This window comes from Tinamus guttatus, unplaced genomic scaffold, assembly GCF_059628265.1.
Source record: "Tinamus guttatus ecotype Peru unplaced genomic scaffold, ASM5962826v1 Tinamus_guttatus_pri_ptg000150l, whole genome shotgun sequence".
NCBI lineage: Eukaryota > Metazoa > Chordata > Aves > Tinamiformes > Tinamidae > Tinamus > Tinamus guttatus.
Window position 1 is genome coordinate 12,048,557 of NW_028288684.1, and position 14,330 is coordinate 12,062,886.

The following is a 14,330-nucleotide window of genomic DNA, read 5'->3' on the forward strand; positions in this document are numbered from 1 at the left end:
CACTTCGTTCATATGAGAGAAATAATAGTATGTTTTATTGGTATGGACAGTGGTTCTAACAAGATTGAATGGCAAGATCAGTGTTACTGCCAGGAGGACAAGTCTCTACAAAATTCCCACGAGCCACCAAGGACTCTTCTTGAGTCATGGGGTTCAAACTGGAACCCCTGCTTTCCAAACTGAGAGGGGCCTGGGTGCATCTGGATCCAATCTTAGTCCCAGGCTGGGTCAGTGGTTTATTCCTAAAGGATTATGTACACAATCAATCCCAGATACCATTTAGTAAACGTTAAAAAGTTTTGGAAAGTTTCATCATGCTATATTCACTTACGATGCATCTGCCTCTGGTAAGGATCTGTCTCCTAAACCAGCAGAGGGGTATCGCAGTGGTCTGTGCCAGCCTGTCAGCGGTGGCGTCTCACAGTGCAGGTCTGTGTGACCGTGCAAGCGGTGACGGGTCACAGTGGTGGTGAGTCACATGGGTGACCCTGGCTTATAAAAAGGCCTGTGTTGTCTAGGCAGCCCCCGGCTAAAGGCATCGCCTCAGAGCACAGGACAGGTGAAGACATGTGGAGGACGTGGTTCAGCTCTGGCTCAAGGAGAAGGGCCTTGGCAGCCAGCTGGAGTTAGTGTAAGTAGGTTATAGTGCACACCAAGGTTACCCTGACATTGTCCTAACCACGAGGATTGCAAGAACCGGTTAGGACCGGCCTGATAGTGGGGGTTCGCCATCTAGGGATTCCAGAACTTTCCAGCCCGACAGCCAATCGTGAGCTCAGGCTTCGCAATATGTATGAGGCTAATTATTTCCTGTATAAAAATACTTGCTTGTAAGACAATAAACGAGTTCTGTTGATGACCAACGGGTGTCTGCAGTCTCCCTCTCTCCGACAAATGGTGACCCCGACGTGATCGCCACGAAGGAGAGAAGTATTAGAGAGTCGGGTTCCGCAGCGCAGCCGGGACGGTGCCGAAGCCGCCATTTGGAGCGGAGAGGAACGACACCCCCCTTGGCCACATCGGTGAGTAAGGGGCCGTACGCGCCACCGAAGCCTGGAGAAAAAGTAACTGCTAGCGATAAAAATGGATAGGCAAGTGGCGTATGAATTATTTATGCGCACGTTGCAACACTGCAATGTGGAGGGGTATGAAACAAAGGATTGGAAAAAGGAATTGCCAGGCTTGCTTGAGTGGGGCCTTAACAAGGGATGCTTTAAAAACCCACATACAGTACATGAGCTCACGGAGTGGCGAAAGCTTGGGGAGCTTTTATGGGCAGCAACTATAGATGAGGACAAAAGCGCGAAAAAGCAGGGACGTTTATGGCGAGCCGTACATAACGCTCTTTTGCGGCGGGAATCGGAGAAAAGAGCGGCTAGCCATGCGCTTGCCGCGCAGCACAATAATGCCCGGTATGAATATGGGGACGAGCCCTTAGCTCCTGGGACGCGTACATTTATCATCCCTCAGAAGGGCGAGCCGAAGGAGAGTGAGGAAGGAAAAGGGAGCGGGGAGCGGCCGCCACCGTCGGCCCCTCCCGATCTCGATTCCGCCATTTTGAATTCGAATGTGTCTCCAAAGGGCGCAGCCTCCGCTGCCGCCCTTGGCGCTCGCCCCTTGGAGGGAGCATGGAGTGAGTTCACCAGAAAACGGGGCGAAGCATGGCAGGAATTAGCCAAACACGCTGCAGAAGAGGGGGATCCAGAGTTAGGGGAGTTAAGAATGCTGGCCTGCCCGGTGTTATACACACCTTTTGTAGACCCGCAGGGAAATCAGCAAATGAGGGTGGAGTATACTCCGATGGACTGGAAAATGTTGATTCAATTACGAGATACAGTTAGACAATATGGATCAAAAAGTGAACCCGTGAAGCAAATGCTGGACTATATGTTTGATACGACCATCTTGTTACCGAACGATTTACGAGCCCTGCAGCGGCTCATATTGACAGCACATCAACAGATGCTCCACGGGGCTCACTGGCAGACGTTGGTCCATGATGCAGTTGCGGTCAATCGACAACCCGGGGATCCCCTCCATGGGGTAACAATGGACGAGCTTTTGGGGATAGGACCGTACGTACGAACGGAAGCCCAGGCCCTTATAGGACCTGATAAGGCACGAGAAGCCATGAGGTTGTTCCGAGCCGCGCTAGATCGTGTTAGAGAGCCGGGGGGAGCGCCACCGTATATGGGGATCAAACAGGGTAGGGAGGAGCCACTGGGGACGTTTATAGATAAGGTGGCGGCGGCCATAGACAGAGCTGGGGTTCCCACCTGGATGAAGGGAGCACTGTTAAAACAATGTGCCATTCAAAATGGGAACGAGAAGATTAAACAATTGATTGGGACCCTGCCAGGAGGGTGGAGCATAGAAGAACTTTTAGAACGGGCCGCCACCATGCCCTCGGGAAATCAGGCATTTTTAGTGGATGCAATTAAAGGGCTGGGGGAAGGTTTGAAGGAACAGGCTGCCTGTATGCAGACTCAAGTTCTGGCAGCCTTGGCCCCTCTCCAGGCTTCGGTGGGGCTCATGAAAAATAAGCAGAGTTCTGCTCCTGGCCTGAAATGCTATCGATGTGGCAAACGGGGGCACATCCGGCGAGAGTGCCGAGCTCCTGAAGTATGGTGTCCTCAATGCCAAGCCAGCACTCACTCCAGCGGAGCCTGTCGTAAGATATCGGGAAACGGGAGACCCAGCGCGACTGGCCGCGCCCAGACACAAGTAGCCAGAAAGCAGCAAACAGCGCTTCCTACGGTCTGCAGCCCGCAACCCCAGGATCACTCGGTTTGGACGTGGCAGCAGATGTAAAGACAACACTCTACACTGATCGTCCGGAAAGGGTTCCTACTGGAATAAAAGGACCGTTGCTCGTAGCAGGCAGGCCCACCGGTGCCTTGCTCCTAGGACGCTCGTCTGCCTCAATGTTGGGGTTGTTTGTGTTACCTGGGGTCATTGATGCCGATTATACCGGAGAAATATGCCTGATGGTATACACACCCTTTCCACCCATTACAATTGATAAAGGACAAAGAATCGGGCAACTGATTCCAATACCTCATTTAGCGGCGGAAATTTCCCCCAAAGATGCACAACCCCGGGGTGACCGAGCTTTTGGCTCTACAGGGCTCACGCTCCTTACTGTCGATCTATCGGAACGGCCCAAAAAGGAGGTGCGGATAACATTTAAGGGGGAAACGATCAAAATCGCAGCCCTATTGGATACCGGAGCCGATACAAGCCTTATCTCTCCTAGAAGCTGGCCCAGTCGCTGGCCTACCTTGGCATCAGGTCATACTATTACAGGAGTAGGCGGCCTTACACTAGCCAGAAAAACCCCCCTGGTAGGAATATCGTTGGAAAACAACCACGTCATGGCGGCGCTCTCTGTAGTTCCGCTACCCCAGTCCGTACAATGTCTAATCGGTAGGGATATATTGGCTCAACTGGGGGTTATACTAACCAACGAACACCCTTTAATCTGAATGCCATTGCTTGGTCATTCCCGTTGCCACTAACCTGGAAATCGGATGATCCGGTAGTGGTTAAGCAATGGCCGTTGAAACGGGAAAAATTGGAGCAAGCCCACTTGCTTGTAGAGGAACAGCTCAAACAAGGACATTTGCAACTCTCAACGAGTCCCTGGAACTCGCCCATATTTGTGATCAAGAAGAAATCGGGTAAATATCGCTTGCTCCACGATTTACGGGCGGTTAACGCTCAAATGGAACCGATGGGGGCGTTGCAGCCTGGACTTCCCAATCCAGCCATGATTCCTGAGGGGTGGGACATTCTCATAATAGACCTCAAGGACTGTTTCTATACCATACGATTGCATCCTCGGGATTCCAAACGATTTGCCTTCACGCTCCCTGCTATAAACAGGGGCGAGCCAGATAAACGATATGAATGGACAGTTTTACCACAGGGTATGCGCAATTCCCCTACCATCTGCCAGTTATTTGTGGATGCGGCTCTTAAACCAATCCGCCGAGCTATGGCTGAAACTCTAATTTATCATTATATGGACGACATTTTGTTCGCACAAGCGCACCAGTTCACAGACAAACAACTGCAGTTCATTACTGATATGCTTGCCCGGCAATCGCTAGTGATCGCACAAGAAAAAATACAACGCGATCCACCCTGGAAATACTTGGGCTGGGCCATAACGGAGCAGTGTATACGACCGCTGAAACTGCAAATCGACACAAAGGTCACCACACTTAATGAAGCACAACGTTTACTTGGTGACCTGCAATGGCTAAAGCCCGTGGTTGGCATTCCCAATCACCTCTTGCGGAAGCTGCAACCCCTGCTAAAAGGCGTAGATCCTTGCACGCCGGTTCACTTGACAGAAGAACAGGTGACGGCAACGCGCCTCATTAGCCAACGCGTGTCGGAAGGCTTTGTATGCCGTCGTCAACTCGCACCTATTGATCTCACTATATGGTTTAATCACGATCACCTACTTGGTGCACTGACTCAATTAAAGAAAGCGGGGGAACTAGGGGTGTTGGAATGGCTGGCCCTACCCTTACAACATAGAAAAACATTAACAACAAAAATTGAAGATGTAGCAGAATTAATAAAAAGGGGTCGCCTGCGTGTCAACGAAATAGATGGACAGGATCCTGCAACAATAAATATACCCATGGAGAAGGCCACCCTTGACTGGTATCTGCTCAACTCTCAGGAATTGGCAGTAGCACTCCTAGGAAGCAGTTCCAAGGTGCAAACAAGCCCTCTGCAGCCAAAAGCATTACAATGGCTGGGGGAGTGGAACTGGATAACGAAACCTTTACGGGAGGATAGACCAATCCCCGATGCCACGACAGCGTTCACTGATGCCGGAAAGAAATCTCGAAAGGCTGCTATTGTATGGAAAAGGATGGGCCGCTGGGAGCAACAGATACTGGAAGCGGAATCAACAGACAGTTTACAGACTCTTGAACTATTGGCTGTCGTGTGGGCAGTAACCCACCTTTCGGGACCACTGAATGTGGTCTCGGACTCTCTTTATGTAGTGGGAGTGGTTGCCCGGATTGAAGATGCATCAATTAAGGAAGTTAACAACCGGAGACTATACCAGCTGCTTCTACAATTGAAAAGGGCCCTGCGCTCCAGAACCTCGCCATACGCGGTTCTGCACATACGAAGCCATAAATGGGACCTTGGACTGGGAGAGGGCAATGCATTAGCAGATAGACTAGTAATGTCGGCCCTCGACGTGGGGCAACAAAGAATGGTTTTGGCCAGGGAGGCCCACGATAGGTATCATCAAAATGCGAAGGGTCTGGCACGGCAATTCTCCATCAGCATAGCCAGTGCTAGAGCCATAGTCAGAGCCTGTCCGGTCTGCAGTCAACACAATGGGGGTGTAGGATTGGGGTGTGGTGTTAACCCAAGAGGTACCCAATTTAATGAGGTGTGGCAAATGGACGTCACTCACTTTGCCACTTTTGGAAGGCTAAAATATTTGCATGTAACAATTGACACGTACAGCAGGTATATCTGGGCTACAGCACAAGCGGGAGAGAGGGCGCTTCATGTCATAAGACACCTCTCTAGCTGTTTCGCTGTCATGGGGGTTCCAAAAATGATTAAAACAGATAATGGACCTGCTTACGTCAGCCAAAAGCTAAGAACTTGGCTGGAGAACTGGGGGGTGAAACATGCCACTGGAATCCCCCACTCCCCAACAGGCCAAGCTATAGTAGAAAGAGCAAATCAAACCTTAAAACGGTACCTTCTCAAGCAAAATGAGGAATTAGACCCCCAAACCCGACTCAGCAAGGCAATGTATGTGGTCAACCATCTGTGTGTATTTGGTGAAGGTGGGGCCCCTGCCGCTGTTTTACACCGGCCCCCCCAGGAAGACAAAGAGAAAGATCAGGCAGTATGGGTCAGGTATAGGGACCCACGTACAGGCATTTGGCAGGAAGCCGCTAAGGTGCTTTATTGGGGAAGGGGTTACCTCTGCGTTTCCACACCAACAGGAACCGTCTGGGTACCAGCCCGGTGGACCAAGCCCGCTCTGAATCGACACTTGGGAAAGACGAGCACCTCGTCTGAGGAAGAAGCGGTCGACAGTGAAGAAGGAGGGGGACAGGTCGACGATTAGTAATGCTTCTGCTACTAATGTTTTACCATTGCTATTGTAGTAATTTCGCGATTTATGTGCGCCCCCAACCTAAAGCGAATGTATGGGTAACATTGGCTAATCGGACTGGACAGGATTCAATATGCCTAAGCATGTCCACACCCGGTAACCCTTTCTCGACGTGCTTAGTGGGAGTCCCCTTAGATCAATGGCCAATCCCGAGGGAGGTTGGCTCCTTAAATGCGAGTAGCGAAGGGAAGAAGGTGATGGATGATTGGGATGCTTGGATCCCGCACCTGCCCCGGGCTCCCCTAGAATCCCAAGAGTTGGAAATCTTGGGCTCCTTGCATGCAGACGTTTGCGTTAAGTTCAATTGGACTAGTGTGTTACGAGGGACGGGCATGAACCAATTATTACCCGTGAATGTTTCTGCCTCCTGGGGGAATGAAACCTTATGGTGTAATTACACCTCTAGCAATATATCAAGGTCAAATAATGCCCCACTGCAATTGCCATCGGGAATCTTTCTGATTTGCGGTGATAGGGCCTGGCAGGGCATACCTTCCAGGATGATAGGGGGTCCCTGCACCCTAGGGCGATTAACGCTACTCACCCCCAATACATCCATGATCCTCGACCTGCATCGTAAATTTGGAAGAGTTAAAAGAGGGGTTCACTCTCACCAATTTCAAAAGGAATGTGATTCTAACGCAAAGTTCTGGTCTCCGGGAGAGGTAATTGCAGCATCCATCCTGGCGCCCGGGGTCGCAACAGCACAGGCCCTCACCACTCTCAGAAAAATGGGGTGTTGGCTTGCAAAGCAAACGAACGACACGTCCCGGGCAATTTCTGATCTCTTAATGGATGTAGATTCTGTCCGACATGCCACCTTGCAAAATCGTGCTGCCATTGATTTTCTGCTCTTGGCCCACGGGCATGGGTGTGAGGACTTTAAGGGAATGTGCTGCATGAATCTCTCCGACCATTCTGAATCGATCCACCGTAGTCTCCAAAACCTAAGGGATCTCACTAATCAACTACAAGTGTCCTCTGGTTTTGGTTTTGAGGATTGGCTTAAAAGTTTTGGTTTAGGCCCTTGGGTCACTTCAGCACTAAGAGGCCTGGTTACTATGGTTCTTATGATAGTGTTACTCCTGCTTATTATGCCTTGCATGTTTCGCTGTCTGCAGCAGATGCTAATGCGAGCCGTCGAAGGTCGTATGAGCCTCTTAGCCCAAAAAGAAAACGGGGGAAGTGTGGAGGACGTGGTTCAGCTCTGGCTCAAGGAGAAGGGCCTTGGCAGCCAGCTGGAGTTAGTGTAAGTAGGTTATAGTGCACACCAAGGTTACCCTGACATTGTCCTAACCACGAGGATTGCAAGAACCGGTTAGGACCGGCCTGATAGTGGGGGTTCGCCATCTAGGGATTCCAGAACTTTCCAGCCCGACAGCCAATCGTGAGCTCAGGCTTTGCAATATGTATGAGGCTAATTATTTCCTGTATAAAAATACTTGCTTGTAAGACAATAAACGAGTTCTGTTGATGACCAACGGGTGTCTGCAGTCTCCCTCTCTCCGACAAAGACAAGACGCCAGAGCCGGAGGAGAAGGAGCCCCAGGGCAGGGGAGAAGGGGCTTGCGTGGGGCTGGAGCAGCAGCAGCAAGGGGGACTGAAGTCTGTGGTGCTGGGCCTGGGTGGGAAAATCACCGTGCATTCACTGTTCCCCCAGGGTCAGCAAACAAGTGTCTGGAGTGAAGACCTCAGCACTGCTGAGTCAGGGCTTTTCCAGAGCACTCCGTGGTGACCCATATTGTGTGCGCTTGCCATGAAGCGCAAGGCCCCCGACTCGAGGGAGGAGGGTGAGAGCAGAAGCACCTCGAGCACCCTGCAGCCCTTGGCGGGGTGAAGGCCTCATGGGGCTGTTGGTGGGCGGCTGCGAGCGGTGGCAGGGAGGCAGGAGCTGTGCAGCATCCCCGTGGCAGGGCTCATCCTGTGCTGTACACGAGGGCTGGGGCACGGGCAGGACCGTGCAGGCAGGGAGGGCTGTGTGAGAAGGAAAGGCCATTTCAGGGCTGATCAGGGCTATCTGGGGACAGGGGGCCCCAGGAAAGGGCAAGAGGGCGCTGGGAGAGGCAAGGGGAAGGCGAGGGCGGGTTACATGTGGGAGCCCTGAATGGAGGCCAGAGCAGGAGGCTCCTGTGGGTCAGCATGGGGCTGTTGAGCAGCTGTCAGTCCCACAAGGGCCTTTGGGGGGGAAGCCCTGCAGCAGCCTTTTGCAGCCCCCAGTGGGGCGCTCAGTGGCTGTGCCCTTTGCTGTTCTCTCCGCAGCCTGCGTGCTGTGTCACCGGGCCGACTCAGACTCAGAATTGTATGGGGAGAAATGGAGCAAGGACGGTCTCTGTGCCCATGAGAACTGCCTGGTGAGTGTCCCTAGGGCTGCCTCCAGATCCCTGATGATGTCCCAGCCCAACAGCCTGTGATCTCCACGGCCAGACAGGCAGGCTTGGCATGTGGGGATGTGCCTGGGTTTGTGGGAAATCCCATCCCAAGAGCTATGTGGCTGTTGACTCCTCAACACCTTTTGGAGGCCTCTGCACTGCAGCTTGCTGGGAAGCTGAAAGCCCAGCAACACTGCAGCTCTCCCTGCACCAAGGAAATGAGCATGACCTTCCCCAGCCCTCTCACCAGGCTCTTGGCACCATTTGCCAGCAATGCACCTGCCTGATCTAACAAGCTGTGGGATTTTTCTCGTTCAGTATCTTGCCAGCAGACTGCCCGTGAGACACAATAGGCACACGGGAGAAGATCAGTTCCTACCGGCAGATATCAGGCGGGTTGTGAAGCAGGCCACTCGGAAGGTGAGGAGCTGGCAGGGATGTGGGGCCAAGTATGGCAGGATGGGTTTGTGCGAGCTCAGCCTGTGTCACAGGGAGGAAATGCGGGGTGCCAAGCGTGCCTCTGATGGGGGGCTCCTGTGCTTGTTCCAGGCCTGCTATGTCTGTGGTGAGCGGGGCGCCACAATTCTGTGCCGGCAGAAGGGCTGCAAGCACAGCTTCCACTTCCCCTGTGGATCTCAGGACGGCTGCGTCTGCCAGTTCACTGGCAAGTACAAGTAAGAGCTGACGAGCCTCATGCACTGCCACCTCTGCCTTCTACAGCCTCACACTAGCACTGGTCTAGTAGGTGAGGAAGCAGTTTGCTGTGTCCCACGGTGACTCTGCCAGGACTCTGCCACACACACAGGCAGAGCGTCCAAGTCTCCTTGATGTCCTTTGGCCCCTGCTGCGGGTGCTGGAGCATGGCGGAAAGGTCTGCCCTCTGCACAGCGCCGTCAATCCCTTGATCTCGGGCTCTAAGAGCACAGGATGCCTTCTTGACCCAGACCTGGAAAATCACTCTCTTTGCCAGCCTCCTCTCTGCGGTCAGAGTTTCCCTCCCGGTCGCCATGAGAATGAACGTGCCCATCTCTTACGCATGCCACCTGGGCCTCAGCATGAACCTGATACTGGGGTCCGTGGGTGGGAGATTGTCTGGGGGGAAGATGGAAAAGGGAAGAGAGACATGCACATGCTGCCTGGGGAGCAGCCTGCCTCTACACCCTTTGGGACTGTCTGGTCTAGACACATGGATGAACTCCTCATATCCTGACTAAATCTCCCTCTTCCCAAATCTTCTGCCCAGGTCCTTCTGCCGGGATCATCGTCCAGAACAAACAGTAGAGGCACGGCAGGATGAGGAGACTTCCTGTCTTGTATGTCTGGAGCCGGTGGAGGAGAAGCTCTCCTACCACACGATGGTGTGCCCCGCGTGCTTGCACGCATGGTTCCATCGAAGCTGCATCCAGGTACCAGGCCCCTGCTGTGCTCCTTTGACATAGCAGGTACCCAGGAAGAAGCAATGTCCCGCTCATGCTGCTTGTGCCTCTCTTGCAGAAACAGGCTCTGCGCTCTGGGTTGTTCACCTTCCAGTGTCCCCAGTGCAAAGACACTAAGAAATTTCTGACAGAAATGTCTACCATGGGGATCCGAATCCCCATCAGGTTGGTTCACCGCTGCCCTTGCCCACTGCTCTCAAGACATAAGCAGAGCACGAGACTAAGGCTGTAGCAGGGGAGGCCAGAAAGCCGGGAAGGTCTGGCAGCTTCTGGTCCTCCGGATAGGGGAGGCTGAAGACATTCCTTTCCTCCACCTGTAGGGAACCAGCATGGGAGGCAAACAGTGCCTTTGATGAACTGTACGAGAGGCACAACCAGTGCAATGCAAGCCAGTGCCTTTGTCCAGGAGGCAGAGAACAGGCAGAGGAGGCAGGGTAAGACACCAAAGCAGCAATTTTCTTGCTGCCCGTGTGGAGGCAGGTGCCTTAGCCGTGGTCTGGGTAGATGTGAAAGGCCTTAGTGAGGTGCAGAGCCTGCCTCTGGTAGAGGAGAGGAAGAGAAAGGAATGGCCCTTTGACCTGGGGACACTGCACTGCCAGGGCAGGAAGGATGCCACCGCTGGCATGCACCATGCAGTCTTCCAAGCAACTGAGGACTTCTCTGGGGCTGTGCCCAAGCTCTTCACCTCCCTCTGGGAGCAAGGACTCTTCGCACTCGCTCTCAGGACCCGCTTAGGGGCCTGTGATGGGCACCCTCTTACTGGGATCACTCTTCCCGCGCTGCCTCACTTGTGTAACTGCCAGCCTTGGCTGCTGCGGACACCAATGCATTTGTTTTCCCAGGCCCTGGCACCTGCTCCTCTGCTCCTCCTGTGCTGCCAGGGGAACCCACCGACGCTGCTCTGCCTTGAGGGCCACAAGAAACACATGGGAGTGTGATGACTGTGCAGGCCTGGGCACTGGTAAGAGGAGAAACAGGACTCCTGTCTACCTTGCAGCTTCCCCCCATGCCAGAGGCAGGGGACAGGCCTAGTCTGCCTGTGGGTGATGAGGGTGGGCTTGGTGGAGACTCTGCACCTCCTGCGGGCCCCGTTCTGGCCTTTCCTGCTCTGGGGGCATGGCATCCTGCTCCTGACCTTCCTGCCTTTCTTGACAGCCTCCAGCGCACAGTTGCAAACAGCCAGCTCCAGCAGCACCAGCCAGGCAGCATCATCCCCAAGCTCCACTGCAGCTCCTGAGAGCAGCAGCCGGGCACGCCAGGCAGGGCCAGAACGAAGGCCAGGCCGCTCGCAGTTACAACGCCGCTCACAACACCCTTACAGGCGGCCCTGAAGGGCCAGTGCTACTCCAGACCAACCACGTGCCTCTCAGCAGCTCTGCAAGCAAGTGGAGCCCTGTGTCTTTGCAGCCACCAGTGCCAGCACACACTGCCTCATGCAGGGGACTGTGGAGACCTGCTTCAAGGACAGCAGTATGGAATGCCTTGTTAGTAGATAACCAGCCTCAAGGATGGCAGTGCAGCTGTTCTATCAGCAACCGAGGAGCAAAGGAACTGGATGGCTGCTGCTTAACCAGGAAGCTGATTGGATAGTCTTGATGTAATCCTTTAGATTATTGGTTTATTTAGTTACTGTGCGTCGTGTGCTTGAATGTTTGACACCCTACAGACAGAAATTACCTTTGTTGGAGGTTGTCAGTTATTTTTTGTGACATATTTAAAATAATAACCAGGAATCTTCATATGCATATCTGTTCAAGTCTCAGCTGAGCCACACTTTAGGTTTCTCATCTTTCTATGAACAGCTACCTTTTAACTCCACTTGAAATTTAAGACTATCGGAATACTGAATCTGAGTATATGCTGAGTGATTTATATGGATTCTTGTGCAAGTAATTATATTTTTACCACTACAGGATTACTTTTATTCTGCAAATAAAATGTTATATTTTATTACTTAAGCAAGTGTGCTTCTATAGTGCAAATAAATTTGACTACTACAACCCAAAATTGCTCCTGAGATTTTTTTCAGAGAAAATCAAAGGACTACATTTGTTGAGAAACCTAGATATTCCACACTGCAACAGTCCGAAGTGAGAGCAGCAGCCGGGCAGACCAGACAGGGCCAGAACGAAGGCCAGGCCACTCGCGGTTACAACGCCTCTCACAACACCCTTACAGGCGTCCGTGAAGGGCCAGAACTGTTCCAAACCAACCACGCAGGGCAAGTGGAGCCCTGCATCTTTGCAGCCACCAGTGCCAGCACACACTGCCTCACGCAGGGGACTGTGGCGGCCTGCTTCAAAGACAGGAGTATGGAATGCCTTGTTAGTAGATAACCAACCTCAAGGACAGCAGTGCAGCTGTTCTGTCAGCATAGTGCCTATGCTCCACATGTACTAAACTGGAGAGACAAGGCACCTCAAAACAGGATTCAAAATCTTTGTTTTAAACTACTGAAGAGAATTCAGAATGTTTGCTGTGACTGCCTATTGCATAGCGGTACTGGAATTTGCCCAGATCTGAACATAGATTTCCTGATCCTGAAGTGACCCTCCTTCTGGAAAATTTCTGAGTGCCAAATGATGGGTAAGCAGGAATGACAGTGTCAGTATAACGTGGGAGACAGGAGGCAGTGCCAGAAGGGCCAAGTCAGGTCAGAGACTGCTTCTGTAGTCTTTTGCATCCAAAATACTTGTCTGGGGAGGAACAGGTGTGGAGCCTGGCTCCTGTTCAGAGAGGTTTTTTTTTCTTTTTAGAAATTTGAACACTTTTCCTAATGTGAACAGAGCAAGAAGCAAGCAATTATTTCGTTTAACAACTATGTGTTCAACCTTCTAGGAAAGTGAGAGATGCTTTGCTTACACGTCTTGGAAAATGTTAAACGTCTTGGAAAAAATTAAAGAGTGAAATTAAGTAAGGACATAAATAATTGAAAATACAGTTCCAACATAAAATTTAGAGTATAGAGTTTAATAGAACAATTTTACAGCTGCTTTTTTTTTCATAATGGAATTGCAGTCACTTTATGGTAATTTAAATGTCATTCTTTCAAATACTAATCTGCAATCTCTTAAACCTTAATTGCTTGATTTACCAATTTGGAATCCTGATAGCAAAGTCTAAGGACAAGATTTTGACTGTCTAAATGTCACCAAAGTCAGGACATACACATGCTCTATTCCTTTGTCAAGGTGGGAGAGAGATTTTGGATTCCTGTGTAAAAGAAGGGCCTGTGATTATATGCAAGCTATCTGACATTGCCAGACTGAGAAGGACGGTAAGTCAAGGAGGAAACCGCATACACACGGAGGAAGGGACAAGGAAGAGAAAGACGAAGGATGAAACATTCAGTAAGAGGGAAGGTAGGTGAATCCAGTCACAGCAGTTGAGACACAGACCAGTGATGTTTTGCCAAGACAGTGATGAAAACGTCCTGTAAACATCCCAGTGGTTACTGGGAGCTTTCTTATCAAGCTTATTTCTGATGCAATTCTGCTACACTGACATCTGTTGATGTCCAGAGTGATGGCTCCATGAAGCCTCATGGGTATAAATACATGAAAAAGGTGAGGGGGCAAAGTACAGCCTGAGCTTCAGTAGGAAGATCCCCTGTGACGAGCCTGTATATTCATGTGTGCAGATCTCCCTGTCACTGCAGGGAGAACATCTATTCAAAGCTTAATAAATATCATTATGGAGGATACTCTTTAAAGGGTTTTCTAGCTTGTAATTCTAAGGCCAGGGGATTGAATAATGAGTTAAGGAAAGGCTACTCCAGCTTTACTGGCTGGCTGGATGATGGGAAAGCTGTGGATGTTGTCTACGTTGATTTCAGCAAGGCTTTTGACAGTCTCTGATAACATCCTCATAGGAAAACTCTGGAAGTATGGATTGGACGAGTGGACAGTGAGGTGGACTGAGAACTGGCTGAATAGCAGAACTCAGAGGGTGGTGATAAATGGGGCCGAGGCTAGCTGGAGGCCCGTGGCGTGCCCCGGGTATCAGTACTGGTCCCAGTGCTGTTCAAATTGTTCATCAATGCCTTGGACGAGGGCACAGAGTGCACCCTCAGCAGGTTTGCAGATGACACCAAATTGGGAGGAGTGGTCATTCAGAGAGACCTAGACAGGTTGGAGACTTGGGCAGAGAGGAACCTCATCAGATTCAACAGGGACAACTGCAGGGTCCTGCACCTGGGGAGGAATAACCCCAGACACCAGAACAGATTGGGGGTTGACCTGCTAGAAAGCAGCTCCTTGGAGAGCGATCTGGGAGTCCTGATCAACAACAGGTTAACCATGAGTCAGTAATGTGCCCTCGTGGCCAAGAAGGCCAGTGGGATCCTGGCCTGCA

The 14,330-nt window shown here is 51.5% G+C and overlaps 3 protein-coding genes across 3 annotated transcripts; all 3 read left to right on the forward strand.

Annotated features, from left to right (window-relative positions):
* The first annotated feature begins 1,083 nt into the window (after window positions 1-1,083).
* LOC148595150 (endogenous retrovirus group K member 24 Gag polyprotein-like) lies at window positions 1,084-2,811 on the forward strand. Its single transcript, XM_088522151.1, has one exon. It carries the CDS (start codon window positions 1,084-1,086, stop codon window positions 2,809-2,811), a length of 1,728 nt encoding a protein of 575 aa, XP_088378277.1.
* Window positions 2,812-6,255: 3,444 nt separating this feature from the next.
* Window positions 6,256-7,425, forward strand: LOC148595151 (syncytin-A-like). Its single transcript, XM_088522152.1, has one exon. The coding sequence runs from the start codon at window positions 6,256-6,258 to the stop codon at window positions 7,423-7,425; it is 1,170 nt and encodes a 389-aa protein (XP_088378278.1).
* Window positions 7,426-7,928: 503 nt separating this feature from the next.
* Window positions 7,929-11,308, forward strand: LOC104576905 (E3 ubiquitin-protein ligase PHF7). Its single transcript, XM_088522133.1, has 9 exons — window positions 7,929-7,962; window positions 8,432-8,523; window positions 8,860-8,961; window positions 9,091-9,215; window positions 9,785-9,947; window positions 10,036-10,142; window positions 10,298-10,411; window positions 10,820-10,938; window positions 11,133-11,308. The coding sequence occupies exons 1-9, from the start codon at window positions 7,929-7,931 to the stop codon at window positions 11,306-11,308; spliced, it is 1,032 nt and encodes a 343-aa protein (XP_088378259.1).
* The last annotated feature ends 3,022 nt before the right edge of the window (window positions 11,309-14,330 follow it).